The 27,977-nt window shown below is 36.8% G+C and overlaps 2 protein-coding genes across 7 annotated transcripts in view; one reads left to right on the top strand and one right to left on the bottom strand.

Annotated features, from left to right (window-relative positions):
• GSTCD (glutathione S-transferase C-terminal domain containing) overlaps positions 1-399 on the bottom strand; it is a 130,226-nt gene extending 129,827 nt beyond the window's left edge. For 2 of the 4 annotated variants that reach the window (XM_036094753.2, XM_036094752.2), the window contains exon 1: positions 110-399. The gene's annotated coding sequence lies outside the window, so the exon portion shown is untranslated. The remainder of the gene's footprint in view (positions 1-109) is intronic. The other 2 variants (XM_078069045.1, XM_036094754.2) reach the window with 1 other exon arrangement.
• Positions 365-27,738, top strand: INTS12 (integrator complex subunit 12). Of its 3 annotated transcripts, none has more exons than XM_078069046.1 (7): positions 365-485; positions 8,415-8,579; positions 12,614-12,766; positions 14,737-14,924; positions 16,398-16,557; positions 22,428-22,574; positions 26,235-27,738. In XM_078069046.1, exons 2-7 carry the CDS (start codon positions 8,424-8,426, stop codon positions 26,817-26,819), a joined length of 1,389 nt encoding a protein of 462 aa, XP_077925172.1. In that variant the 5' UTR covers positions 365-485; positions 8,415-8,423; the 3' UTR covers positions 26,820-27,738. The 3 variants fall into 3 exon arrangements, with proteins under 3 accessions (XP_077925172.1, XP_077925173.1, XP_077925174.1); XM_078069047.1 differs by lacking the exon at positions 365-485 and adding an exon at positions 495-553; XM_078069048.1 differs by lacking the exon at positions 365-485 and adding an exon at positions 3,488-3,588.
• Positions 27,739-27,977: the final 239 nt, after the last annotated feature.

The raw sequence follows: 27,977 nt of genomic DNA, 5'->3' as shown, positions 1-27,977 counted from the left end.
GTCCCCGTCCTCCCCATCCTGCAGGGTCAGCCCTGTCGCCTCCGGATGCCAAGAGTACTCAGGGGGGTCAGGGGGACTGCGGAGCCGGCGGCCTGAGCGCCCTCTTTACCTGGTCGCAGAGGCGCGGCCAGGCAGGGAGGGTGCGTGAGCGTGTCAGCGACACGAGCCGCCTGCGCCTACCCACCCCGCGCGAGCCAGGTTTCCGAGGCAGCTTCTGCGAGTCTTCGCCCACGGACCACTGGCTGCCAGAAAGGCCGGGAGAGAAACAACAGGCAGAGTGTCTTGGAAACAGCCGCGTCGGCCGTCATTCATAATCCGGCGGACCGGAAACCGACGGTTACGTCACTTCCTACCGTCGCACGGCCAAAAAGTTCCCCTCTTCACGCTGCTGCAGGAACCTTTGTTTCCCTTTACTGGGAGCAGGCTAGTTCCGGGAGCGGTTCGGAAGGGGCCTCCGGGAACGGACGGAGCAGCGGGGCGGAGCGGTGAGTTGTGACGAGATACCCGGCTCCCAGCCGCCTCTGGGAGGCTCGAGACCTCCGCGAGGGGCGAGGTGGGAGAGTGGTTGCGTGGGGTCTTAGTTTCCTCGCTCCTTATGGGGAAACCTCGTAATTTGCGGGCGGTCGCGTGCCCCAGGCTGACCGCTCTCTCCCTTCAGCGAGGGTTGTTTCCTCCTAGGGTGTTTCGGGCTGGGGCTTGTCGGCTGAAGCACGGCCCCGGGGACTAGGTCCCTGGAACCCTGTCTCGGACCTTTCTCGGAAGGTTTTGGCGACTTCTCTGTGCAGCTCCCTCTTTCCGCCTCTTATCTTCTCTCGGGCTCCCTCCTCAAAGACCTTACCCCGTGCTAGGCCTTCGGTGTCATGTTTTGATCAAAGGATTGGCATTCCTTTTCTGAGCGTCTGCTGTCCCTTTTCAGCTTCTCTGTCACTTGGTTGATTTGGAATCGTGGAATCGTGGTCTTTCCGCTTCCCCTGCGTTTCCAGACGTGTCCCTAAGATTTCAGTGTAATCCAGGGCCAAGAATCCAGTAGAGGATTGAAATGGGCAGCATCTTGAAAAGGATTTTTATTGGAAGGGGTTGCAAGAGCTTCCAAAGACATAGAGGGCAAAGCTTTCTAGAGCCGTTATGAGATGGCAACCCTAATATTGCACTCGGTGTGAATAGGTTCAGTTTCTTTTATCTTGTGCACATGCAGATAGATGATCAACTTTGGACTTTTTTTTAAGATTGGCATGTAGGGTGAGAAATGGGATCTAGGGCAAAGCATTATGAATATCCAATTTAGGTTGGAGAAATCACGGATGCCCCAGAAAGTGATATTTAAACAAAACCTAGTTCATTCATTCAATATTTTTGAGACCCTAATTTTTAAACACTAGATCTATAACTAAATAAAATAAGCCCTTGCCCTCATAGAGTTACAGTCTAGTGGGATTAATGAATTTAAGCCAGGTAAAGGATTGGGAAGAGAGTATTGCAGATAGGAACATAGTACAAGTCTCTAGTATTGGAATTATATTGCTTTTCCTGTTGCTTTTTGATGTTTGAGGGGTTGGGGGGGCAGGAGGTGCAGGGAAGGTGGGTTTGAGTTTCTTTCATATTGCTCTTTGCAAAGGGACTTTGTAAATAGTTAGAATTGTGTAGAAGGAGGGAAAAGACCATTATACTTTACTTTGAACCCTAATCACCAGCGAAGTGATAGTCAAAAAGATAAATATAGACCCCCCCACACACACTTAAAGTACTCAGAGTTTTATAGGGAATATAACACTTAAAAAAAAAAAAAAAAAGTATGGTTCAAAGTAGAAAGTCCTAGTACCACAAGAAAGCACTATATGAGATATCGTAGGAGGGAGAGATTATTAGTATTTGGGGTGGGAAAGGACACACCATTGGTGAATAGAATCCTCATGAGAAATAATATTTGAACAGGAATTTGGACATCTAAAAATGGGTAAAAAGCTTCCCAGAGAGAAAAATAAGTAGAGGTGTCAAGGCCAGCTGATGGCTCTGCTGTAAGGAAAATCTGTATATGAAGTTTTTATGCCAGTTAAGGAGTCTTTTTAAATGGTAGGTGAAGAAATTGGGCTTTATTTTGAAGACAGTAGGAAGTTTTAATTTTTGAGCAAGAAAATGAAAAAGAAAGAAAAATGTGTTTGGGGAACATTAATATGACAACAGTGTTGAAGTCAAGGAGAATAACTAGATTATTGCTATAATACAAAATTTATAAAGACATGAATTTGAGTAGTAGCAGTGGAAATGAAAAATGGAACAAATGTGAGAAATGTTACAGAGTCCGAATCCATAGGGAAGGCCTGCTGATTGTTTGATAATAAGGAATAAGAGAGGCCTCAGTGAGGGAAGGATGTAGGCCTTAGGCTGGAATAGCGGAGAGTGTGTCATTCATTGAAAAAAGTGCAGGACAAGGAACTTTTGGGGGAAGGTATTCATAATCTCAGTTTTAGCCTTAACTGAATTTGAGATACCATTAGGGCAACCAGGTGGACATATCTACTAAGCAATTGGAAATGTGGGATTTGAGCTTAAGTGAGATTGGAGTGGTGATAAACACGAAAGCATCTGCTTAGAGGTGATAGTTAAAAACGTGATACATAGACAGTAACCAAGGAAGAATTGGATGCAGAACTAAAGAAGATAGACAAGGACAGATACTTGGGCAATACCAAGAGTGACAGAGCTGAGAGGATGAACCAGAGTGACAGTAGTCAGAGATAGAAGAAGAAAACCAGAAAAGCTAAGTGTAATAGAAATCAAGGAGGAGAAAGTTTTTGAAAGTGGAAATGAATAATATGTGTTCACTTGGCCAGCATTTTATGAATACCTGCTACCTGCCAGGCACTCTGCTAGGCACACAGTTAACAGCAGTAGTAAGATCAATCCAGTGCTGGTTGTCATGGAATTTACATTCTAGTGAGAAAGACAGACACTGTTTACATAATTAGCAGTATAGTAGCTATTACAAATAAGTGCAGGATGTTTGGGGACCATGTAACAGTAAGATTTCTTATTTTGTTGGGGGAATGTGAGAAAATACTCACATATGAAGGATGAATAAGATGGGTATGGGACACTTTCTACTAAAGTGCTGACGTGAGAAAGAATTTGATAAGTTGAAAGACTTGAACTAAATTATGTGGCTACAATAGAGAGTGGGAATAGCCTGAGATATTAGGTAACATTTAATGAGTGTACTCTGTGCCAGGTATTCTTGCAACTACTTTACATGTATTACCAGATCTTATGGGGGGGCATTAGAAACTTTGTTAGGGATCTTGTTCTTTAACCTTTGGACAGAGGGAAGTGAAAAGACCATTTAACCAAGTGAGTGATATAGAAAGACGTGGAGGGGGACAGGAGTGGTTGTGGGGAGACTGATTAAGCTATTATGGTGGGCCAGATAATGGATGATGGTAGCTTGGTCTAGGGTGGTGGTAGTAAGGATTGAAAAAGGTAGATGAATTTGAGATATACTTATGTGGTTTGGTGATTGAATGGGACAGCGGTGGTGGGTGAGGAATTAGGAGGACTTAAAGCTGATACTCACGTTCTGGCTGGAGCAATGAGGTGAGTATCATTTGAGAAAGGGAATGCTCAAGATCTGGTTGGGAGACAAAAGAAGAGGTTTTGAGTGGTCTGTTAGGCACATGTTGAATAGGGGACACCAGCGAGATAGCCAAGTCAAGCTGGCTGTTGGATCTTGGAAGAGATGGGTGGGCTGGAGAGATAAATGTATAATCAGCGGCAAAAGGGTGTAGATCAAATAGTCTAGGACCGTAATTCTCAAACTTTAGAGTGGATCAGAATCAGCTAGAAGGTTTAATACAGATTTCTGGGCCCACTCACAGTTTTTTCTTCAGTTGATCTGTGATCTGTGCTGCTGATCCAGACGTCACATTTTGAGAAGGTGTAGAGTGAGGCAAGAAGAGACCCAGAACCTAACCTTGAGGAACTCATTTATGTTGAAGTGGAATAGGAACCTACAAAAAGACTAAGAAAGAAGTAGGAGGAAAAAACAATGTTTATTTTATTTACCTAAAGCTAGGAATACTTTGGTGAGAACATGGAATGATGGGACAAAGGCCAAATTGCAGGAAATGCAGCATAAATAGAAGAATTAAGAAAGGGAGCATAGAATGAAGATGACTTTCTGAGGAAGTTTTGCTATGAAATGAAGAAGGCAGGATACAAGAGCCTTGAATATATCCAAGTGTTAATGAAAAGATGCTGGTAGGAAGAAAGAGGCTGTGGGAGTGGGCAGTGGAGAAGACATAGTAAATAATCCATAGCTCAAGATCCAGATTGAGAAGGAAAAGATAGGATCCAGGTACAGGTAGCATTACATGGGGAGCCATCTTTTCATTTATCAAGTGGGAAAAAGGGAAGGATGGGTGCAGGTAAGTTTGTGGATGTAGTCGCAAGAAGTTGATTTGGTGATTCTCTGGCAGCTTGTTTTCTCTGTGAAGTCAGGAAAGACATCTGCTGAGATAGGATAGCAGTTTCAAGGAAAATGGACAAAGTGTAACTGGTCTTGGCAGGAAGTGGGGAAGTGAGTTGACAAGAGAAGCATGATAGGATTGCTAAATTGTGTGGAGTGCCTAGATGAGATTGGTGACTCTGAAGATACAGTGTGTGTATTCCTCTCAGCTGCACTTAGAGTTTGGGTGCAGGCAGGGAGAAGGTAAATGGCAGGATGGAGGGCTACAAAGTAGATGAAACTATAGGACTGTAGGACAAGGGTGCTTAGAAAAGAGAGTCTTTGAAAGGCTGGACCATGGAATATAAGCTGGAAAGGAAGTAAAATGACAGGCTGCAAATAAATCAAGAATGAGTGAGATGGAGAAAAGAGATCATTGTTTAGTAGTGGAAATTTCTGTGTTATATGCATTTGCCATAGATGATTCCTACTATGAGCTAAGAATTCACCACATTCCTAGGTCACTGACATTTTTTAAAGTAGTAATTACTAATTTTCTGACATCCTTTTTTTTTAAAGCAATACCTAGATTTTAAATTAAACCTACATTTAAAGCATTGTTTCTTTCATGTATCTGTATCTGTGTGTATACACACACACACACACACACACACACACACACACTTAGGACTTTGTTTTCTATAATCCTCAGTAAGAATGATATGGCTTTTTTCCAGTCTGTTTTGATCATGGATTTTGAAATATACAGGGAAGGATTGTATAAAAGTAACATAATTTGGTATAACTCCAGGAAAATATTTTTGGAAATTATAAAGGAAATAAATTGATAAATTAGTTGCTGACCTCTTTAAGGATGTCAATAGATGAAGAATAAATTTTACTATGTGTGCATTTGCCAGTAAGAAAGAAGAATAGAAGCCAGAGAAGGCAATAGAAAAGGGGTGAAGAAAAGTAAGATAGAAAACTAAAATATAAAGGATAAAACACATAACTATGAGTGTTTTATATTAGGCCCATCTACTGTTTTCTCTTTGATGAGGGGAAAAAAGTTGGAGCAAGGAGGTGCCAACAAGGAGAAAGCAGAGGGAACAATGAATTGGAGGCTTCTGTAAATTCAAAGTGCAGGTGGAATGGAAGGAAAGAAATGGGGCAAGAACCAACCAAACAGAAAACCCAAAAGGATGGTTGACCTAGTACCCTGAAGAGGTTTCTGGGTCAAAACAGTGGAAGAGATAGAATGATGGGAGATCATAGTCAAAAAGTAGAGTAGTTGTGGCTAGTTTCAAGCTTCAGTGGCTGAAGTTGAAGTCCCTTGGGGTTGAAGATTTAAGTAAGAGTGCAGGAAGCTGGAGATCATCAATATAGATGCAATTTTAGCATTGCTGAAGATGAAGGTGGAGAGGAGGAAGAAGATGAGCATGGTTCCATACTTTATCAACCTTGAAGGTGCAGGTGTGGATTTCAAGAGAAGATGCTGATGAATGGTGGTCATGGAGTGTTTTTCCAAAAGCAGCAATATGGAATAAGATCTCTGTAGACCTTGTTGCTCTTTGAATAGGAAGTCAAAGGAACACCATGTGGGAGATGGTGGTAAAAAGGTGATGTCATGGGGGAAATAGTAAAGAGATACAAGGAGAGCTTAAGAAAAAATGTAGAAAACATAGGGGAATATATTGGTAATGAGTGGGGGCTACAAGACAATGGGCAGCTAGCAATGAAGTTAATGTGGAGAGAGAGAAGGGCTGAGCTGAAAGTACTGGAGGGCTTTTCAAGGGAAAGGTAGTTTGTACCTTAAAGCAGCCTTGATGTATACATAATAGGGAAAGGGAAACTAGAAGTTACTAGGTAGACTAAAGCAGTGGCCTCCAAATTTGTCTCATTATTCCATGAGTGTAAAATTGAGCACACTTCCATATATGTTAGTTGTCAATTATATTCATACACTACTATCATTCTATATATTAATAGCTTATTTTTTAATAAAAATTAAAAAGAAATTCTTATATTTTTTCCCAATATTGCAATATGAAGGCCACTGGGCTAGAGGGAAAGTAATTTAGGGCATGGGTACAAAGCCTGTTCAGCTTTACAACTGCAGGATCGTATAAGAAGAACTGACTCCAAGGTTCCAGTTGGAATGTTGGTATTGATAACATGACCTCTATGGTCTTATCATCTAGGTGCTGACTCTTGTCCCCTAATCTGTAATGTACACCTTTTATTGGTGATTATGGACTTACATAACAATAAATACTTTGCTTCTGGTTTTCAGCATAGACATTTCAAGTAATGGTTTTTCTAGTATATTAAAAGGATTCTTTTCAGTATTAATCCTTTGGTCAGTCTCATAAAAGAAATGGTTTTGAATAAGTAAATACTATGTTTGTTAGCTATAAAAAGTTACATCAATAAAATGATTGGGCTGTATTCCCCTTGAGCACTCAGGAGGAATGGCAGGTTTATTCTTTTCATTGTGGACATTTCAATGAGGAACTGTTTTCTCTATCATCTATATAGATGATGTATGGAATAATACCATCTTAAGAAGTGACAGAGGTTGCTTCTCAGTTTTCATTAAATTACTAATACAGCTGTTTGAGGTAGGTTATTTTCCTATTAGTATTGGCTTTTGGATTCATGAATGATGCACATATTTTAGTAGAGCGCAGAATTTGACAATAATTCCGAGGCTATCCGATAAATATCTAATACTTTCTTGAAAACTTAAAAAAAAAAAAAAAAGCCTAAGGGTGTGTGTGTGTTTCCTGTCAAAGTTGGAGAGGGATTGGGGAGAAGTAGATGGGTAAGGAACAAACAAATTTCATTTCAGTCTGAACTTTCATATGCCAAGATTCAACCTACAGCAAGTTTTAATGGTTTTATAAACCCCTGAAAATGAGAGATTACTGTGGAATTGCTGACAGATCCTTAACTCTAACAGTGCAAGTGTGTTGCATTATTACAATATTAACCTCAAGGATAGAAGACAACTTCAAGCCCTACAATATTGATCAAAGGATTGAACACAAAGTATACACTTTTATTTTAATAATTCCTTGCCTGGAGAAGTATTTGAAAAAGTGACACAAGAAATAGAACCACATGATAGCATTGATATTAGCTGAAAACAAAACTTTTTAATGTTTGGAATTTCATAAGCCTTTGATGTACGTCTTCATATATTTTAAGCTCCTAATGACACAGAGCATTATCATAGGCCCTATGGGAGAGATTTTATATTATGTATGTATGTGTATATATTTTTTTATAGTAGCTATGGCACCATTCCTCAGAGACCTTGCTTTTTAAAAATAAGTTAATGCATGAGATACCACAATCTAAATGTGATCCAATAAGATTATCATTAGTATGTTTTCTGAGGCATTAAAGGTTGGAGCTGAGGACTAAGGAGATAAAAAGAAAATATAATTGAGGTAGAAGCTGCAGCACCAAAAGCTGCAGCACCTTTATAGCTCATCGCTTGATGCTTCCTCTAAACTATTGCCCTCCTGTGACACCTCACCCCCCAAAATCTTTTTTTTTTTTGGCAGTGGAAATAAGGTTTGAGAGAAGAAATTTTGGATATATTATATATATAAGATATATAGTAAACCTGACCTAAACACATCAAATTCTTGTATATTGAACTGTAAGTGTATATTTTAAAACAGAGTTAGAAAGGGCCTCTGTGGCAGGGAGGAACTTAGCAGGATTTAAAATTTAGCCGTGGATATGGATACATACAAAACTGATAACGTTCTTGCTTCAGGGGAAAAGAATTTGGTAGGGATAACAAAGAAATTTACTTTTTTCTTTGATAACCTTTTACACATTTCAGATTTTGTATCATGGGCACAGTATTACCTATTATAAATAAAAGAACAAAATAGATAAACTTTAACATAGATAACTGTTCATTGTCTCTAAATTAACCCCCCCCTTCTTTTTTCTTCAGGTGTTTGCAATGGCTGCTACTGTGAACTTGGAACTTGATCCCATTTTTTTGAAAGCACTAGGCTTCTTACATTCAAAGAGTAAGGATTCTGCAGAAAAGCTAAAGGCACTACTTGATGAATCTTTGGCTCGGGGCATTGATTCAAGTTACCGTCCATCTCAGAAGGTACCTATGTGAATAAAAAGCTTTGGGGGGAGTTTTGTAAGGCCTGTAGTAGAACAGTGTTAATACTTAGATCATCTCAAAGCAATCTCCCTGCCATAATAATCTTTCCTTAAGGCATGAAGAAATTATATTCTTTAGTGTTCTTTTCTTCCTTCATGCTTTCAGAGAACTGTTACATTACATAGAAAAGTTAGCTGGGTGGGAGGGATATTCTGTTCTACTACTTTATGTGTAGAGAAACCCACTTATTTATGATTTAATTTCTAATTCTTTATGATCAAAACATTTTTTAAGTTCCTGGATGAAACCATAATTTGTAATTATTCTCTAATGTTTTATGGGCCAAAAATCATGAAGTAAAAGGACAGGGATTTTGCAGTGAAGTGGATTGAATATGGGAAGGGTAATTTAAGGGAAAAAAGAGGTGTGAATGAACTATGAGAACTGTGTGGCTCCAACTTTGATAATAACAAAGCAGCCAAACAACTTTATGTGAAAAGAATATACATTTTGGAACCAAACCTGTAAATCCCAGCTTGCCTCTTGTTAGTTGTATGGTAATAGATATTATATCCTGAACATTTATTGTGTTTAGGGTACTTTTCTCCATGGTGTATGTGTATAATTAATTTTAATTGTGATAATGATCCTTTGAGATAGGTATTGTTTATTTTCATTTAAAAATAAGGAAACTGATTACAATATCATTGTATATTGTGCCTGGGTGGCTCAGTCGATTAAGCGTTTGACTTCGGTTCAGGTCATGATCTCAGGGTCCTGGGATTGAGCCCCACACGGGGCTCTCCGGGCTCAGCTGGGAGTCCGCTTGTCCCTCTGTCCCTCCCTCTGCTTGTGCTTTCTCTCTCAATAAATAAATAAAATCTTTAAAAAATAATAAAAAAATAAGGAAATTGGGGTGTATAGTAACTTCATTTCAGCCAGCCTCTATTTCTTTAGTAGTAAAATGGGGATAATAAAAATTACCTTGCAAAATTGTGAAAATTAACCAAAGATAAAGTATGTAAGTCACCTAGTGTAGTATCTAGCTGGTACATAATAGGCTTTTCATGAATGGCAGCTCTTATTATATTCTGTAATACCTGATACATTCTTTCAAATCTTTCTAAAACTCTAGAGCCCTGAAACTCCAAGTCACCCAGGTCTTTAGACCTAGGTACCAAACTGAGGGAAGACAGAACTACATCACTCACTCAGTCTAATCCACAATCTCAAACTAAAGACAGGCCCAAATCCCAGACTCAGTAGCCAAGTCCCAGACCCAGTGCTTAAGTAAACTGGTATTTTGCCCCCAGTCTTCTTTCAACACAAACTCTCATATTCTCAAGTCTTTTTACTGTGTTTTGAATAGTAGGGCCAGTGTGTCCTTGTTTCTTCTACCATCCTCATTCTGGTAGGTTCAGTGAGTTCAAACTGACCAAATTATACAACTCTACAGAATATACTAGTAAGTTTATTCTGCTCTGAATATGGATACTATCCCAGTAGGAAAAACCTATTATTACTAAAGAAGCAGTATTGTATTTTGAGATTCTAAAACAGAAGGAAGTTCATCTATTAAAATACATGAAGAATTTGTTTTGATTAAAAAGCCTCCTGCCCTTAGATTTCTAACTGGAGTTACTTCTGTTGATCAACCTAGAGAATATACTCTGTTAGGTATTTAAAAAGTATGGATTCACTTAATTGTAGCCTTTAGCTGTCCATTTCCATCTCTAGAGTAAGAATCACCTGGAGGCAGTGGTATGCTTATATCTTTTTTTTTTTCTAAGATTTTATTTATTTATTTGACAGAGCGAGAGAGCACAAGCAGGGGGAACAGGAGAGGGAGAGGGAGAAGCAGGCTCCCTGCCAAGCAGGGAGCCTGATGTGGGGCTCAATCCCGGTTTCCTGAGATCATGACCTAAGCTGAAGGCAGACACTTAACCATCTGAGCCACCCAGATGCCCCGGCAGTGGTATGCTTATAAACATTAACAACTGGGTCTCCAAATGTAGTATCAACATAAAAATTAGTTGATATTTCATTTACATCACTGAGTAAGTCAAATGTGAAATAATGAATTCAGAGGTGCCTGGGTGGCTCAGTTGGTTAAGCATTGATCAAGATTAGCTCTTGATCTCAGCTCAGGTCTTGATTTCAGGGTCGTGAGTTCAAGCCTTGTCTTGGGCTCCATGCTGGACATGGAGTCTGCTTATAGAAAAGAAGAAGAAATAATGAATTTAGAACTTAACTCATCCTTCAATGACTTGTAACTCTTTTGCTGAATTAGATAATAGTTTTCAAATGCTGCAAGATTATGTTTTTTGGTATTTTTTATGTTAGAGACACAATACACTTCTAAGTTTAATCTGCATTACCAACACTTCTTCCATCACTTTCCCAAGGCTACACAAGTGGTCACCAAACTTTCTGTAAAGTATCAAATAGTAAATGTTTTAGGTTTTGTGGGCCACATGGTCTCTGTCACAATGATCTAATTCTGCCATGGTAGCATGAAAGCACTGCAGGTTATACATAAATGAGTGAGTATAGCTGTGTTCTAATGTAACTTTATTTATAAAAAACAGGCAATAAGGCCAAATTTGGCCTCTAGGCCTCAGTTTTCCAACACCTGGTCTAGACAGTCGGCACAATAAATCAAGTGTAGCTACCAATAAGTCTAAAGCCCCGTGCTTTATCCCTTCCCCATTTCTTCCTCCTTAGAGGTTACCACTGTTCTGAAGCTAATGTATATCATTCCTGTTTGTATTTTTATACATTTATGTATTACCACAAAAAAGTAGACTGCACTCAGACGTTCTGGTTTATTTAGAATGGGAGGAAATGCCCTCCTTTTTTGTAGGGTGATTCCAAGGAGTTATCATATATGTAAACTTTTTATACTATTAGCAGTGGATAGCAAGTATAAATATCAGCAAAATGGTAATATAAGACAAGGAGGAAAAGACAACCCGGAGACTGAAAATATTTGCAAATCAATTATCTGATAAAGGACTTGTATCCAGAACCTACGAATAACTTTTTAGACTCAGTAATAAAACGAACAACTCTGTTTTTTAAAAAGGGCAAAAAATTTTAAGGAACACTTTACCAAAGAAGATATATGTATAGGAGATAAGCACTTGAAAAACTGTTCAACATCATTAGACATTAGGAAAATGGAAATTGAATCCATAGTGATATACCACTATATACCTATTACAATGTCTAAAATTAAAAAAATTAGCCAAACCAATGTTGATGAGGATGCTCAGGAGCTGGGACTCTCATATACTTCTGGTGGAAATGTAAAATGGTATACTGCTTTGGAAAATGGTTTGGTAGTTTCATACACCTATCATATGATCCAGCTGTTTTACTCCTAGACATTAATTCTAGAGAAATGAAAGTAAATGTCCACACAAAGATTTGTGCATGAATGGTCATAATAGCTTTATTTGTAATAGCCCCAAACTATAAACAAATATCTACCAATAGATAAATGAATAAACAAATGGTATATCCATTTGATAGAATATTATTCAGCAATATAAGGAATGAACTGTTGATATATTCAACAACCTGAGTCAATCTCAAAATAAATAGGCTGAGTGAAAGAAGACAGAAAAAAAGAGTATATACCATATGATTTTGTTCCTATAAATTTCTAGGAAATGTAAACCAATTTATAGTTCCAGAAAGCAGGTCAGTGGTTGCCTGATGATGGTGGGGGTCATAGTTTCTCTAGGGTATATACCTCTAAGAGTAATTATAGTGGGCCACAGGGAAACTTTGGGGGATGATGGATATGTTCTTTATTGATTGTAGTGATGGTTTCATGTGAAAATTACTGATTTTACACTTTATACAGTTTGTATATCAATTATTTCTCAATAAATCTTTTTAAAGAAATGGATGTTACATTGGTCCAAACATTTCTTAATTTTCAACTAAAAATTGTTTATATTTATGATCTACTTTTTACAATTTGTTAGAACATTTAACTACAAGTATCTTTTTATTTCATCTTTTAGGATGTGGAGCCACCCAAAATTTCAAGCACAAAAACTATTTCTGTTAAGCAAGAGCCCAAAACATCATCCAATCTTCCTTCTGGCAATAGTAATGGCAAAGCCCTCACAACTGAAAAAGTAAAGAAGGAAGCTGAAAAGAGACCAGCTGATAAAGTAAGAATTAATTTAATCTGCCTTTAAAAAGAGTAAATCAGTTATGCTTATAGGCAGGAACAATGTTTCTTTTTGTGCTCACTTCTTTTGCATAATAGTAGGTAAAGTACATAATAATTACTAGTAAACATATTTTGATAATTATAGATGTTGATTTTTTGAAAAGTGAGTAAAATTTAGAAACATTATTTAACCATTTACTGAAGTCATTATCAATACATATTTAAACCCTAGGGGATGTACTATTTTAAGTATAAACTTTTTTTTTTTTTTTTTTTTTAAAGATTTTATTTATTTATTTGACAGAGAGAGAGATAGCTAGAGCAGGAACACAAGCAGGGGGAGTGGGAGAGGGAGAGCAGGCTTCCCGCCGAGCAGGGAGCCCGATGTGGGACTCGATCCCAGGACCCCGGGATCATGACCTGAGCCGAAGGCAGACGCTTAACGACTGAGCCACCCAGGCGCCCCTTAAGTATAAACTTTAATCCATAACTTAAATATTCTAGATGGAACAGTTGTTGAGAAGAAAAGACAGGAGAGAATAAAGATGCAAGTGACTAAACATGAAATTTGTTACAGGATGGTGTGTACCTTAACAGAGCTACAGATAATTCTTGGATTGCCTATTTTGAATGATTTTTGCACATAGTTAATTATTAAGATTTTAGCACTTAGTAAAAAATACATTAAAAAAATCTTTAGTAATTCTTGCCCTCAAGGTGGAGTATTTTAGTCTCATATGTTTTCATACTTTTTCTAAATATTGACTATTCATAAACTGTATAGTATTTGCTGTGCTTTTAAGTTTGTATAAATGGTATCATACTGTACATGTATATCTTTTGGCAAATTACTTTTTCATCTCTCAGGAGATGTACTTTTGAAATTCAGCTGTGTTGATAACATGAAGATGTGAATATTGCTTTCAGCTACCATATAATAGTTAGTCAGTGAATAAATCAGTTTATCCATTCCCCTACTGATGAGCAATTAGCTTATTTCTCCTTTTTTTCTATTACAACGGAGCTTCAGTGAGCTGCTTTAAAGGTGAATTTGTGCACATGGTGATAGTTTCTATAGGAGGTATATCTATAAATAGATGTAATAGGATAGGTACATCTTCAATATTACTAGACATTGCCAAGTTACTATCCGAAGTGCATATACTAAATTTGTACTCTCACCAATAAAGTATAAAAATTGCAAATTCTCCATGTCTTATCAGACTTTTTAATTGTTGCAAATCTGACAGGTATGTGTGTAACATTTATATCTTAAAGAGAGGAGCCAAAATTTGCTTTGAAGCAAATATGGCCAGTGTCTGGATGACTGGGAGATGGTTTGTTATTTACTTCTTTTCAATATATTTCAAATATCAGTAGTTTAAGATTTTATTTATTTGAGAGAGAGAGAAAACACAAGTGGGGGGGAGGGGCAGGGATGAGAGGGAGAAGTAGACTCCCCACTGAGCAGGGAGCCCCATGTCTGCTTGATCCCAGGACCCAGGATCATGACATGAGCCAAAGGCAGACACTTAACCACCTGAGCCACCCAGGTGCCCCAAATATTGTAGTTTATAATTTAAAATATTTAAGATAAAAAGTAGCCTTAGAAATAGCCTTTTTAGTGCTGTGGCTTCTCATTTCAAAGCATCTGATAGGGGAACAAAAGACCATATAAGTAAATGCATTGAACCAGAATTCTTTAATGGGTAAAAGAATACAAAGACAGATAGATACATGCTAAAATGTTCTGATTTTTTTATTTCTACCTTGCTGGTTTCTTGTAATGTATTGATTATGAACTTATTGTAAATCTTCTACAGATCTTTAGTGTTTAGAACTGTCCCTAGCTATGTCAAAATATCTGTCAAGTGGACTTGGTCATTGCAAGTATCCTTCTTACCCATCTCTCCATGATTTAAGGTTTATTCTGACATGTTACTTTCCGATTGTCTGCTATTTTTATAGATGAAATCAGACATCACAGAAGGAGTTGATATTCCAAAGAAACCTAGATTGGAGAAACCAGAGACGCGGTCCTCTCCCATTACTGTCCAAACCAGCAAGGATTTAGCTATGACTGACCTTTCCAGTTTTGAGGAGACTAGTGCTGATGATTTTGCCATGGAGATGGGATTGGCCTGTGTTGTTTGTAGGTAAGTTGTACCTTTCTCTGGAAAGATTCTTTTGTTTTTGTGAAGAGCAAACAAAAGGAAAAAAAAATCAGACCAGTTGTTTGATGTTTATATTTTGTTTTTATAATTTGGAGGTGGGTAGGAGATAAGTAGATTATTCTCTATCAGATGCCCCTATAGCAATTTAACATCTTAAAAATTATCATATATTTTGTCTTCCTCACTGTGGCATCTATAATCTGTTATGTCATAGTAACATTTTCTGCATTCCTGGGTTCTAGAGGGAAAGCTATTATTGCTTTATTCTTTAGTGAAGAAGAATTTGTTCAGCAGATTAATTCTGTTCTTTTTAAGAAGTCTGTGTTGCTTTTTTTTCTTTGAATTGTTGATAGTACTTATAAAGTAGATTGTTATACATAATTTTCTAAACACCCTTACATCTTTTCCTACAAATAATGGGAAAAAAAATGAATGGATTGTATAGGTTATTCTGAGCGTTGTTTTAAATCATGGATACATAATTATAAAAACATGGATTATTATGCTTATTAGAAGATGCATTGTAAAAATCAGAAAAACTGAATTTTAAACTGCTTGATTCAAGGGGCTGTATTTTTGTTAATGACTTGTACTGTCTAACACAACAGAAAAGATTACCATCTTTGTTGCTGTTTTCTTCATGAAAATGTTAGGTTCTGGTGCATTGGGACTGAGTAAATAACTGAAAGCTTTTGTGAACCTTACAGAGAATGAGTTAAGGTACTTCTGAATAAGATCATTTGTTACAGCTTCATTGTTTTCACATATATTTATTTCAACCTTTATCTACCATGAAGTTTATAATTTTTAAATAAGAAATAAATGGTAAAGTAATAGTGGAGAGCGAGCTAGTAACTTGAACCCTCCATTTGGAGACTTATGATAGTCTAAGGCTGTGGTGATTGCTTTTTGAATTTATTTTTCTTGATACACAGTTTGCTACATTCTATTCAGTTGATAATACATGTATTTATTGAACACCCTTATCTGCACAGTAATATGCTAAACACTCTAGATAATTAGGTCCTGTTTCTACCTTCATGCATAAGTCAATTTAAATATATAGGCAACTTACTTTAATGAACTTATGTATTAATGAAGAAGACAGGACAATGTGTAGGTAACAAATATAAAGGAATTTAATAGAAGTATAGAGAAAATGTTATGAGATTGTTGGGGCACTAACTAAAGTCTACTCCCTTCTGGGAGAAAGAAAAAAATTATAATGAGAAATGGCTAGGAGAATATAGCCAAATTCAGTTACTAGGGCACCCTACATTCATTCATTCTTGAGCGTGGAATGCTTGTGCAGGCTACATGCTAGAGTTTGTTATTTTGCTGTTTGGTTATCTGGGGTGTTTCCCTCTTTTATATATCACACATCAAAACAACCCTAAAATGGCTTTAAATTGTTGCATTCAAATAAGTGCAGTTTTTAATGGTATATTTCCTTAGGCAAATGACGGTGGCATCCGGTAATCAATTAGTAGAATGTCAGGAGTGCCATAATCTCTACCACCAAGATTGCCATAAGCCCCAGGTGACAGACAAGGAAGTGAATGACCCTCGTCTTGTGTGGTATTGTGCTCGATGTACCAGACAAATGAAAAGAATGGTAGGAATCATTTTTTTCTCTATTTTAAACAGTCTGTGTCATTTTTTTGTTGATAGGTACTTTTCAAAATAAAATTTGAATATTTAAGTTATTGAAAAAATAAATTACGTGTACTGATTATTTAAATGTTTGTATGTATAGTGTACATGTATGATTTATGTATCTATGCCTAAAGACTAGACCATATTATATTCATTTTTCTCTGTTGAGCTTTTAGCTTATTCTACTATAGATAAACAGGATTAGAGACCCACAAAATATGAATATTCCTTACTAGTATGTCACTGTACTTATAAACATTTAGAAATACTGTAAAACACTGTGGGAAATGGTGAGATACAAAGCCCTAGTCTTTGGTGAGTCTGGTAAGGACATATTGAAAATGTTTATTCCTGAGTGGGCTTAAACCATCAAATTCACAAACTATGTACAGAAGCATTATTTGCATATGCATGTCTGTCTTTCCATCTGTGTTTCTCATTTTTTTTTATTATGTTCAGTTAGCCACTGTATAGTACATCATTAGTTTTTGATGTAGTGTTCAATGATTCATTAGTTAAGTATAACACCCAGTGCTCATCACAGCGTGTGCCCTCCTCAATACCCATGACCCTGTTACCCCCTCCCCCCCCAAAACCCCCAGATTGTTTCTTGGGGTCCATAGTCTCTCATGGTTCATCTCCCTCTCTGATTTCTCCCCTTTTGGATTTCCCTCCATTCCCCTATGGTCCTCCGTGCTATTGCTTATGTTCCACATTTGAGTGAAACCATATGATAATTGTCTTTGTCTGCTTGACTTACTTCACTTAACATAATCCCCTCCAGTTCCATCCATGTCGATGCAAATGGGTGGATATTCATCGTTTCTGATAGCTGGGTAATATTCCATTGTGTATATGTACCACATCTTCTTTATCCATTCATCTGTTGAAGGGCATCTTGGCTCCTTCCACAGTTTGGCTATTGTGGACATTGCCGCTATGAACATTAGGGTGCATGTGCCCCTTCTTTTCACTATGTCTGTATCTTTGGGGTAAATACCTAGTAGTGCAATTGCTGGGTCGTAGGGTAGCTCTATTCTTAACATCTTGAGGAACCTCCATACCGTTTTCCAGAGTGGCTGTACCAGCTTGCATTCCCACCAACAGTGTAAGAGGGTTCCCCTTTCTCCACATCCTTGCCAACATTTGTTGTTTCCTGTTCTGTTAATTTTTGCCATTCTAACTGGTGTAAGGTGGTATCTCATGGTGGTTTTGATTTGTATTTCCCTGATGGCTAGTGATGTTGATCATTTTTTGCATCCATCTGTGTTTCTCAGTTCCTCAGTCTGTCCTTCTCATTGTCTTCGAGTGAACATTTATCTCATTTTCCCAATGTACTTTCTCTTTTTACAGCTTGCTAATATAACTGCCTTTAAAACATCATACTGAAATGTGTTTTCACTTGTTATATTGGATAGTTTTGTAACTTTTATTCATTTAAAAAGCAGATAAATAGGGGTGCCTGGGTGGCTCAGTCGGTTAAGCGTCTGCCTTCGGCTCAGGTCATGATCCCAGGGTCCTGGGATCGGGCCCCACGTCGGGCTCCCTGCTCCACCACGGGGAGCCTGCTTCTCCCTCTCCCTCTCCTTGCTGCTCCCCCTGCTTGTGCTCTCTCTCTCTCTCTGTCAAATAAATAAATAAAATCTTTAAAAAAAGAAAATAAAAAGCAGATAAATAAACTTCATCATTTTCCTTTAATCAAGAAATTGTTACTTACTTTAGTAACTTATTCGCTTCTCCTCTTCTTCCTCCCCTGCCTTAGATTAGGGTCTCTTGATAGAAGAGTTTTCACATCTGTTAACGAAATACATTTCTACATGGACTTTTCTGGCCAAATATTTTTTTTTAAAGGCAGAAGTACGTAGTTAAAAGTAAAAATTCAAGGTACCTATTTTACTTTTCAATCAGTTAAATTAGAAATAGGAAATGTTTTTATTACTATGAAAATTAGTAAAATTTCAATAGTGTGTATATTTTCAGTTTGTAACAGGGAATTTCTGTGACAAGGTATAATTTTTTCTGCTCAGTTTGATTTTTATTTAGTTTATTGTTTAAACCAGTCTTCCAGGACCTCAACTAAATGATTATGGGTGAGCAATGTAGTACATTCCAGGGCATTGACAGAAGTAGTCACTAAGAATTGATAATAATAAAAATAAGTAATTTGTGACTGTAATCTGTCTTTCTTTAGTTTATCTTCAAAGATTTTTTTAATTGTTATTTTATTGTAAGTCTCCATAAAGTAAGCACTGTTCTCTTCAAAATATTTTCTCCTCCATTCAAATCTATGTTTATAGTTCTAGTCCTCTTTCCAGAATGAACTTTGGCAGCTGACCAGATATCTTACAGTAACTCTAAGTTCAACATCTTTAAAATTAAAATTGTTTTCTTCTCCCCTCAGTTTTTTCCCCCGGTTGCCTGAACTAGAAAACATTATCCTTGTTGCCTCTCTTAATTCCATATCCCTTTGTTTACCAAATTTGCTAGTTCTACCTCTTAATACATTTCTCACATCTGTTCATTTTGCCTTTACTATCCTGTTCCACTAATTGTTATTGCTTTAGCCCCTCAAGAATTCTCCTTGTTACTGGGGCACCTAGGTGGTTCAGTAGGTTAAACATCCGACTCTTGACCTTAGCTCAGGTCTTGATTTCAGGGTTGTGAGTTTAAGCCCCGTGTTGGGCTCCAAAAAATGACCAAAAAAAAGAAGAAGTCTCCTTGCTTCCTTTCAATGTGCCTTACTCACTTCAGTGAAAACAATTAGAATTATTCCTCTAAAATTTTTATCTGATTTTATCTGCTTAAATATGCCCAGTGACTTTCCATTACCCATCTAATGAGGTTATACTCATTAGGGGAATATATGGATCTTCTCTCTTTGACCCAAGTCTATCTTTGTATTCATGTCTCCCACCACTTCACCATATACATCCATACACTCTGGCCATGCCAGACTAAGTGTATCATTTCTTGAATATTTGGTGAACTTTCTTGTTCCCATATGTCCTGCTTTTCAGTGTTTTTTTTCATCTCTAATATCTTCTATCTGCTTTACAAATTAAATGTGTAATTCATTTATCAGTAAGACCACGTCTCATCCATTGGCATAGCACCAGAGCAGAGCACAGGACTGTGTAGAACATGTCCTACTTTCTGTTGTTCTCCGTTTAAGGTATGTAAAATGGAGGAAATGTGGATTAGTACCAGAATAGTCAATAAGTTCAATTTATATGTCCAAGAGTCAAAGTACTGAATGGAGAGCCATGGCTAATGTTAAAACATGAGTAGAGGGCGCCTGGGTGGCTCAGTTGGTTAAGCCACTGCCTTCAGCTCAGGTCATGATCCTGGAGTCCCTGGATCGAGTCCCGCATCGGGCTCCCTGCTCAGCAGGGAGTCTGCTTCTCCCTCTGACCCTCCCCCCTCTCATGTGCTTGCTCTCTCTCATTCTCTCTCTCTCAAATAAATAAATAAAATCTTTAAAAAAAAAAAAAACAACATGAGTAGAATTCACCAAGAGTAGACTCAGAGGAATACCAAAAGGCAGGATCTGAAGTGAGCCTGAAGATCAGGATCCAAGAAACACAAAATTTAATGAGAGAAAGGAGTTTGGAAATAGTGCGGGTACTAAATTTAGTCATTCTAACTACAATTGTTTTCAGTACAGTTCTGATATGTGCATTGGTTATTGCTCCAAGGTATCTCAGAGATACTATTAATAGCATCTTATATCCCCATTCTCCTCACACTGATTTTTCTAACTAGGGCAGGTTCGGCAGTACACATTATTATAGGAAGACCTAGTTAAGAATGTGGTAGTGTGGCAGGCTCCAAGATCATTCTTCAGTTCTATAATGTTCTCTTTACCAGGTAATGGGTTTTGCCCTAGCACTAAGTCAGAGACTCCTATGACTTATTGCAGTGGTTTTCAATCTAAGGTAATAACATACCTACTCAGGAGCGTTTAGAAATATGTGGTATTTTTGATTGCTGTCATACTGGCAATTATTGCCTTGAGTGGGAGATTTCATACATTCTGCAATGTAGTCACCCAATGAAAAATTATATACCTTTGTTGGGCAGAACCAAGTCAGTAATAATATCCAAATCCCAAAACTAGTATTACCAGCAAAGGACCAAGGGTTCTGGGTATTTCTTACTCCACTCATAAGCTGGCTAGGTGATGTAGAAGAAGCAGAAGAAGATCCAAAGGCCCTTTCTTGGCTTCGTTGTAAGGAATCTTCATCTACTGACGCCATGTAAGTTAAGCCAGTCTTCAGAGTCTAACCTCTGAAACAGTAGATGTGGGTTGAAGGAAGTGTAAGACTGAAAGCCGTGGTTATGGAACCATGTATTTCTGATTTACTCTGAGGGCTGCATTCTCATAACATGGTTTTGCAGTAGAGGATAAGATGGTCCTCCTTTCCTGCTGTTAAGAGATATTTTACCACAGGTAAGTCTTCTAGGATCCTTAATAATATTCTTGATCTGAATGTTTCTTTGTAAGTGATGTTTGAAAGTAGGTATACTTTCATATGGAAAACATGTAATACAAAAAATGGGTTGAATTGAAACTTAAGGACCAAAATTATATAGTACAGCAAACCGTAGCACAAGAGGATTGCACAAGAAAGTCCAGACAAAAAGACTGCATTGAAATTTCCAGAAATGGGAACAGATTATTAATAAATTTCCTGATAAAGTCCTGCATGGTCTTATTAGGATTGTCAAAGACAGTGGACTGGCTGGGAGCATCTTTCCCCATCCAGTATGTATGGGTTCTTCCAGATTCAGTTTTCTTATCCTATATAAATGATGGTGTTGAATAAATAAAAACTATTACTGTCTGCACTCAACATGTGCCAGACACTATACTAGACATTTATGTAATCATAATTCATCCTCATAACCCACCTTAGAAACAGGTGGTCTTATCCCCATATTGCAGATGAAGAGAATGACGATTTTAGAGATTTACATATTTTATCTGTGGTAACATAGCTAAGGAAGTAGTTGAGCTGGGTTTTAATCCTATATCTGTTTGACTCTAAAAACTGTGCTTTCAGACACCGCACTATACTGTTTATGTAGTTATGCTTATTTACCTGGAAAACACTAATAATCTGAAAAATGATTAGAGTTCAGAAGAGAATACAAAGTTATAAAATAAAGGGAAAAACTCAATTATTGGTCAAAATAAAACTGAAAATGCTTATAAAGGAACAGTGGATACAGATTCCTCTTTAATAACATAGAAAATTGTATTTGTGGACTTTCTCGAAGAGTTTAGCATGCCTACTTCTGCAGTGTGGAAAACCTCAAAAGGATACACCATTTGTCACCAATAGTTTTTATCCACATTTGGTATTTGAAATCATATAATTGATCTGAACTACCTTTTAATTCACCCTCAGTTACTTAGGGATTTGTACCTGAACATCAAGAAGAAAACTCCTAAGTCTTTGACCAACCATAATAAATAAATGCACTCAGTACAAGTAAAGCTAACTGGTTGCAAATAATTTGTGATTTTCCTTTTTAAAAAGAAACAGTTTGGTTTGTCTTGTTAAAATGTATTTAATCAACCTAATCTGCATGATTTCTAAAGCTTAATATTATCTTTACTGTTTAGAAATGAAAAAAATCTGTAAAACCATTCATAGGATGATGATAAAAATAATTTGTTCAAGAATCTATATTTTCAGTGTCACCACAATATTTTTTAAATGTTCAACTGTATTTAGTTCGAGTAGTCCATGACAGATTTTTATTGTCTTTTGTTGTGCATTTATTTAAGATTTTGTATCTAATTTAATTCACTGATTTTTACAGGCTCAAAAAACTCAGAAACCGCCACAGAAACCAGCCCCCACAGCTGTGTCTGTAGCCCCAGCCGTCAAAGACCCATTGGTTAAGAAGCCAGAAACTAAACTCAAACAAGAGGCAACTTTTCAAGCATTTAAGAGAACAGAGGTCAAGGTACAGTACATTCCATTGTTATCTAAGATGGGATTCTAATTTAGTTGACTCAAAAATACTTACTTGAAAAAAATATTGATGAGGAACTTTATATGCTGAATGTCCATATGTTGGGAAAAGACTGCATTACTATTACCATTAGGTAGAAAGGGAACATTTATATAATTATTTAATATCTAACTCTGTTATTTCTCTTTTTGTCACAGTTAGAAAAGATTATCTGTAAGCATTCCAGGGTGGTATTCTTTACCATTTCTCTGTAGTCAGACACTTGCCTCCAATCGGGAATTTTGTTTAAATTCTAAATAACTCTGCCCTCAGTAGCAGCAATTTTGCTTCTCACATAACTTGTGCTGATTGGCCTTGTAGCATTTTTTTCTCTCTGCTTATTGGCTATTGAAGAAGTTTTCTTCTTTTGTCTTTTTTCCTTCATTATCATGAACTTTCATGGTACCTACTTCTTATACAAAAGGACCAGATTATCTAGTGGAAGTGTCACCTTTCTCATTCTTAGTTTTGCATCCTTGAAATCACACTACATTATTATTAATATCTGGCATTTTGATATCATGGAATAAAATATTTTTCTAACCTAATTTTATAACAAAAACAATATTTTTACTGAGTTACACATTCCAGTTTTAAACAGAGTACTAAAGATGGTAGAAAAAATATTAGCCCCAAATTCTCAAAGGTTGATCCTAGAAAATTCTAGATATTACCCTGTCCTAGTGACTATAAGTAGCAAAGTTCAAGAACCTTGCTGTGATGATAAAGAATATGAATGTAAAGGAGTGCTTGGGTGGCCCAGTTGGTTAAGCATCCAACTCTTGATTTCGGTTCAGGTCCTGATCTCAGGGTTGTGGGAATGAGTCTTGCCCCGGGCTCTGTGTTCAGCAAGAAGTCTGATCTAGATTCTTGCTCTCCCCCTCCCTCCACCTCCCCTGCTCTCTCTGTCTCACTCTCTCTCAAATAAATAAATCTAAAAAAAAAAAAAAAAAGAGATTGTGAATGTAAAGTACTCTGAGAAAGATACTGATAATTTTATTTGCAGATCATTTTTAAACTTAATTTGCCAGGAAAGAGTTAATATCCAAAGGATATCCATATTTGCCATATAAAAGCTTAGCAAGTTGGAATAGAGGGAGAATAATTTATTGAAAGTAATTAGAGTTGCTGTATTTTATACTTAAATCTCTTTTAAGTAGATTATTATACCAATTTGTTACTACTAAAGTTTAATTTTAAGAAATCCAACATGAAATCATTTTATGGAAACTAAGTTAAGGCCTTGGCTGTCATGTTTATTCTGATTTAGAAATTTTGATGTTTTTATGATGAAAGTGAACACATTTTTACTATGGAAAAAATTTGTTTCCTTTCACATATTAAAAAGCAAATGGCTTTCTAACTAGGATAATGGGCAAGAAAATATTAATAGTTAAAAATTGAGAAATAGCTGAGAAATTTATTATCTATACTGAAATACTAAGAAATCACTTGGTCTCCATTGTTTGTGTTATTTTACTTTTTCGTGTCCTAATAGTATTATAAACCATCTGTCATTCTGTTGAAAAGCAATACCAGTAATAGCAAGCCATTAAACTAAAATGCTATACACAGAGAACTTGCTTTCTGTTTGTACTTCTTAAGTGTTGGTCTTTTTACTTCCTTCAGATGGGTTTTCTTTTGTAAAGTTTGTTGAAAGATCATTTAGCCATATGGCAGACAGTTTTATGTTTAATAGAAAAGGAAAAAAATTAGATCTTTCATAACTGAAAATTAAAAGTTTTACTACACTTCTGTCCTTTTTGCTTCATTTAACTTTTTCTCATTACCTGTGTGCATTCCTCTAGGAATTTATAACTTATGTGTGGTTTATCTTCTCTGAATAACCTTATGAGAGAGTTACTGGATGATGTTACTGTAGAAAAAAAAAAAAATTCTAATTTTCAGAGTATGTGAGCAAAAACCTGGACTTTTCCTCTTATGAAATAAATATCTCAGCACTCTATTCTGATTACTTTTCACATTGGTTAAAAATGTTTATATGCAGGGGCACCTGAGTGGCTCAGTTGGTTAAGTGGCCGACTCTTGATTTCAGCTCAGGTCATGATCTCAGGGTCCTGAGATCAAGCCTTCTTTGGGCTCTGCACTCATCAGGGAGTCTGCTTGAGGTTTCTCCCTCTCCCTCTGCCCCTCCCCCTCTTTCTGTCTCTCTCCTCTCTCTCTCTAAAATAAATAAATAGGGGCGCCTGAGTGGCTCAGTTGGTTAAGTGTCTGCCTTCGGCTCAGGTCCTGATCTCAGGGTTCTGGGATCAAGCCCCACATCAGGCTCTCTGCTCAGCGGCGAGCCTGCTTTTCCCTCTTCCTTTCCTTCTGTGATCTCTCTCACTCTTGCTCTCTCAAATAAATAAATAAAATATTTTAAAAATAAATAAAATAAATAAATTTTTAAAAATGTTTACATGCCAACAGTATTGAAGGCTACTTTGTGTTTTTACCAACTCTCCCAGAGTTCAGGTCTGAAGTACAACTGCATGTATTTTAGACATGGTAATTACCGTATTTTTAAGTAAAATACTATTTGTAAGATTTAATCTTTTACCGCTATGTAAATTTAACACTTTTGTGAATCTTAAGAATATAAAGGTAGAAAGAGTGCTGGTGAGAAGTTAAATTTATAATTAATTTGAACAAAACATAATTTTGCCTAATGTGAAGGTGAAAAGAATTTGTTCTCATGTGAATAAAAGCAATATTTATTTGTATAATGACATTGGTATCACTGTTGCTTTTGACTGGCCAAGGAAGTTAATTAGAAAAACTAAGGTGTTATATCTTTAAGAAATTCATCTGGGAGTGAGTTAGGCCTACTTAAAATGTCACTGTGCAGCTTATGAGGCAATTGATAAAATACTTTATACAGAAGCAGGGATCTCTTGTGTGATAGTTTAATAGAAACCTTAAACAAATTGTGAAAATAAAGTTATGAAACCTTTTTAATGTATCACCAGAGCTGTACAATTCCAAATAGTTAACATTGCACATCTGTATGTATTTTGCACTGCAGGAGCTATTTGCTCAAAATTTTTTTAAAAAATGGAATGAGAATCTGACACATTCATTCACTCAATAAATAATTATCACATGAATCTGTTTATCTCAGACATCTTCTAAATGTCCTGGGTATGAGCATTTTTGTCCATTAAGAGTGGATTCTATTTTTGAAATGATCGACAAGCCATTTGGAGCAAGGTGTAAAGAATTAGGTGCTTTACTGAACTAGATAATACCTTTTTTGGTTGAATAACAAGTTAAAGCATTAAATCTGATTTTCTGAGAGAGCTTGTAACTGAATCTAAAAGCAATTCCCAAGAAGGAATTTCATACATTTCTTTTTTGGAATCATTAGAACAAGAATATGACATTCCAGAATTTCTGCTTTGGAAGTGATAGCATCCATTAGCTATGGATAAGTGTTATTATTTGTGTTTTTTCAGATCAGTTTCATAAGAACTTAATTTTGGTGGTATGATTTAAATTTCCCAAGTCATTACTTTTGTATAAAAAGTCCAATTCAACTTGTTATATATTTAAGATATTATATTGTTAATTACATTTGGCTCTGAAGCAATATTTATCCTATTTTTTTTTTAGACCTCCACAGCTATTTCAGGAAATTCTTCTAGTACCAGTGTTTCCTCTTCAGTAACTAGTGGCCTAACTGGATGGGCAGCCTTTGCAGCTAAAACTTCCTCTGCTGGTCCATCAACAGCAAAATTGAGTTCAACAACCCAAAACAACAGTGGGAAACCTGCTACCTCATCAACTAACCAGAAGCCTGTGGGCTTAACCGGTCTGGCAACATCATCTAAAGGTGGAATAGGTTCCAAAATAGGTTCCAGTAACAGCACTGCACCCGCTGTACCATTGAAACCACCTCCACCTCTAACTTTGGGCAAAACTGGCCTTAGTCGCTCCGTTAGTTGTGACAATGTTAGCAAAGTGGGTCTTCCTAGTCCAAGTAGTTTAGTTCCAGGAAACACCAGCCAGCTCAGTGGGAATGGAAATAGTGGGACATCAGGGCCTAGTGGAAGTACCACTAGCAAAACCACTTCAGAATCAAGCAGCTCTCCGTCAGCATCCCTTAAAGGTCCAACTTCACAAGAATCACAGCTCAATGCCATGAAGCGATTACAGATGGTCAAGAAGAAAGCTGCCCAGAAGAAACTCAAGAAGTAATGTGGCCAAGTAGGTTTTTATATCACATTACCCTAAAATTTTATTATTAGGACATAAACTGTAATATACTATAATTTAATAAAAATCTTCACAATGGAATTTCTATTATTTCTTACCTTAAAATGCTAAATGTTTTTAAGCAAAATTTGGAGATCTTTTTTTTTTTTTTTAAGATTTTATTTATTTATTTGACAGAGACACAGCAAGAGAGGGAACACAAGCAGGGGGAGTGGGAGAGGGAGAACAGGCTTCCTGCGGAGCAGGGAGCCCAACGCGGGGCTTGATGCCAGGACCCTGGGATCATGACCTGAGCCGAAGGCAGACGCTTAATAACTGAGCCACCCAGGTGCCCCAAAATTTGGAAATCTTTTAAGATTTTAATCTTGTAAGTCTGTTTAACATTTTTATTTTAACAGTCTCCATAGTGTGTGAAAACAATGATTAAAATGATTAATTCTTGATGAGAACTTCTGGAATCCCAAGAGACTGGTAGCATACATGAATTTTTAAAAAAAGAAATAGTTCATCTTCTAGTAAAGCCCCAAGAATTAATCCTACTGAATAAGGTGCCTTACAAGGTGGCAGGAATGACCCAATATAAAGTTTTCTACATTCTCCCCAATATTCCTCATATTCCGTGTTAGTCCCTGGCCTCATTTCAATTAATTCTCCCTCTCCCCCCAAATATTTCATCTCCCCATTTTCAAAATGAATTTTATATAATTGATTTCTCATATTACTGTATTATATCTTTACCTTTTTTTTAATCACTTCATATCAGTTATTTAGAGATCTATGTCTTCCAATAGATTATGAACTCCCATGATACAGTACTTTTCTCCCATTGCCTACTTTTCCTCACATTGCTAGTCTAACAATGCACATAGAATGTACCTAATAAATGTTGAATTTTGATTTATCCTGGTTTTCCACATTCCTGAGAATTCATGAGCAAAATACCCATTCCAAGAATTTTTGTGGATGGATTAATTTCTGAGTTGTTTACATACTGATAGCTTCTTCCTATACCATGGGAAAAAAAGGGGGCGGGGGCTGCTTTATTTTTACTGCCCAAAAGTGTTACAGTTTTAATTTTAGTTAACTTTGTATAAAAGAAGCTCCTATATCATGATTAAGTCTTGAAATTGTTTTCAAGTA

Source organism: Halichoerus grypus, chromosome 3, assembly GCF_964656455.1.
Source record: "Halichoerus grypus chromosome 3, mHalGry1.hap1.1, whole genome shotgun sequence".
NCBI classification, from domain to species: domain Eukaryota; kingdom Metazoa; phylum Chordata; class Mammalia; order Carnivora; family Phocidae; genus Halichoerus; species Halichoerus grypus.
Note: the sequence above shows the minus strand (reverse complement) of the source record. Positions and strands in the feature narration are given on the sequence as shown.

Excerpts from the sequence above, each read along its gene's own strand:
- INTS12 (XM_078069046.1), top strand. The coding sequence starts at position 8,424 with ATGGCTGCTACTGTGAACTTGGAACTTGATCCCATTTTTTTGAAAGCA. Across the intron at positions 8,580-12,613 it reads GTTACCGTCCATCTCAGAAG|GATGTGGAGCCACCCAAAAT; the intron begins GTACCTATGTGA and ends TTCATCTTTTAG. Across the intron at positions 12,767-14,736 it reads AAAAGAGACCAGCTGATAAA|ATGAAATCAGACATCACAGA; the intron begins GTAAGAATTAAT and ends CTATTTTTATAG.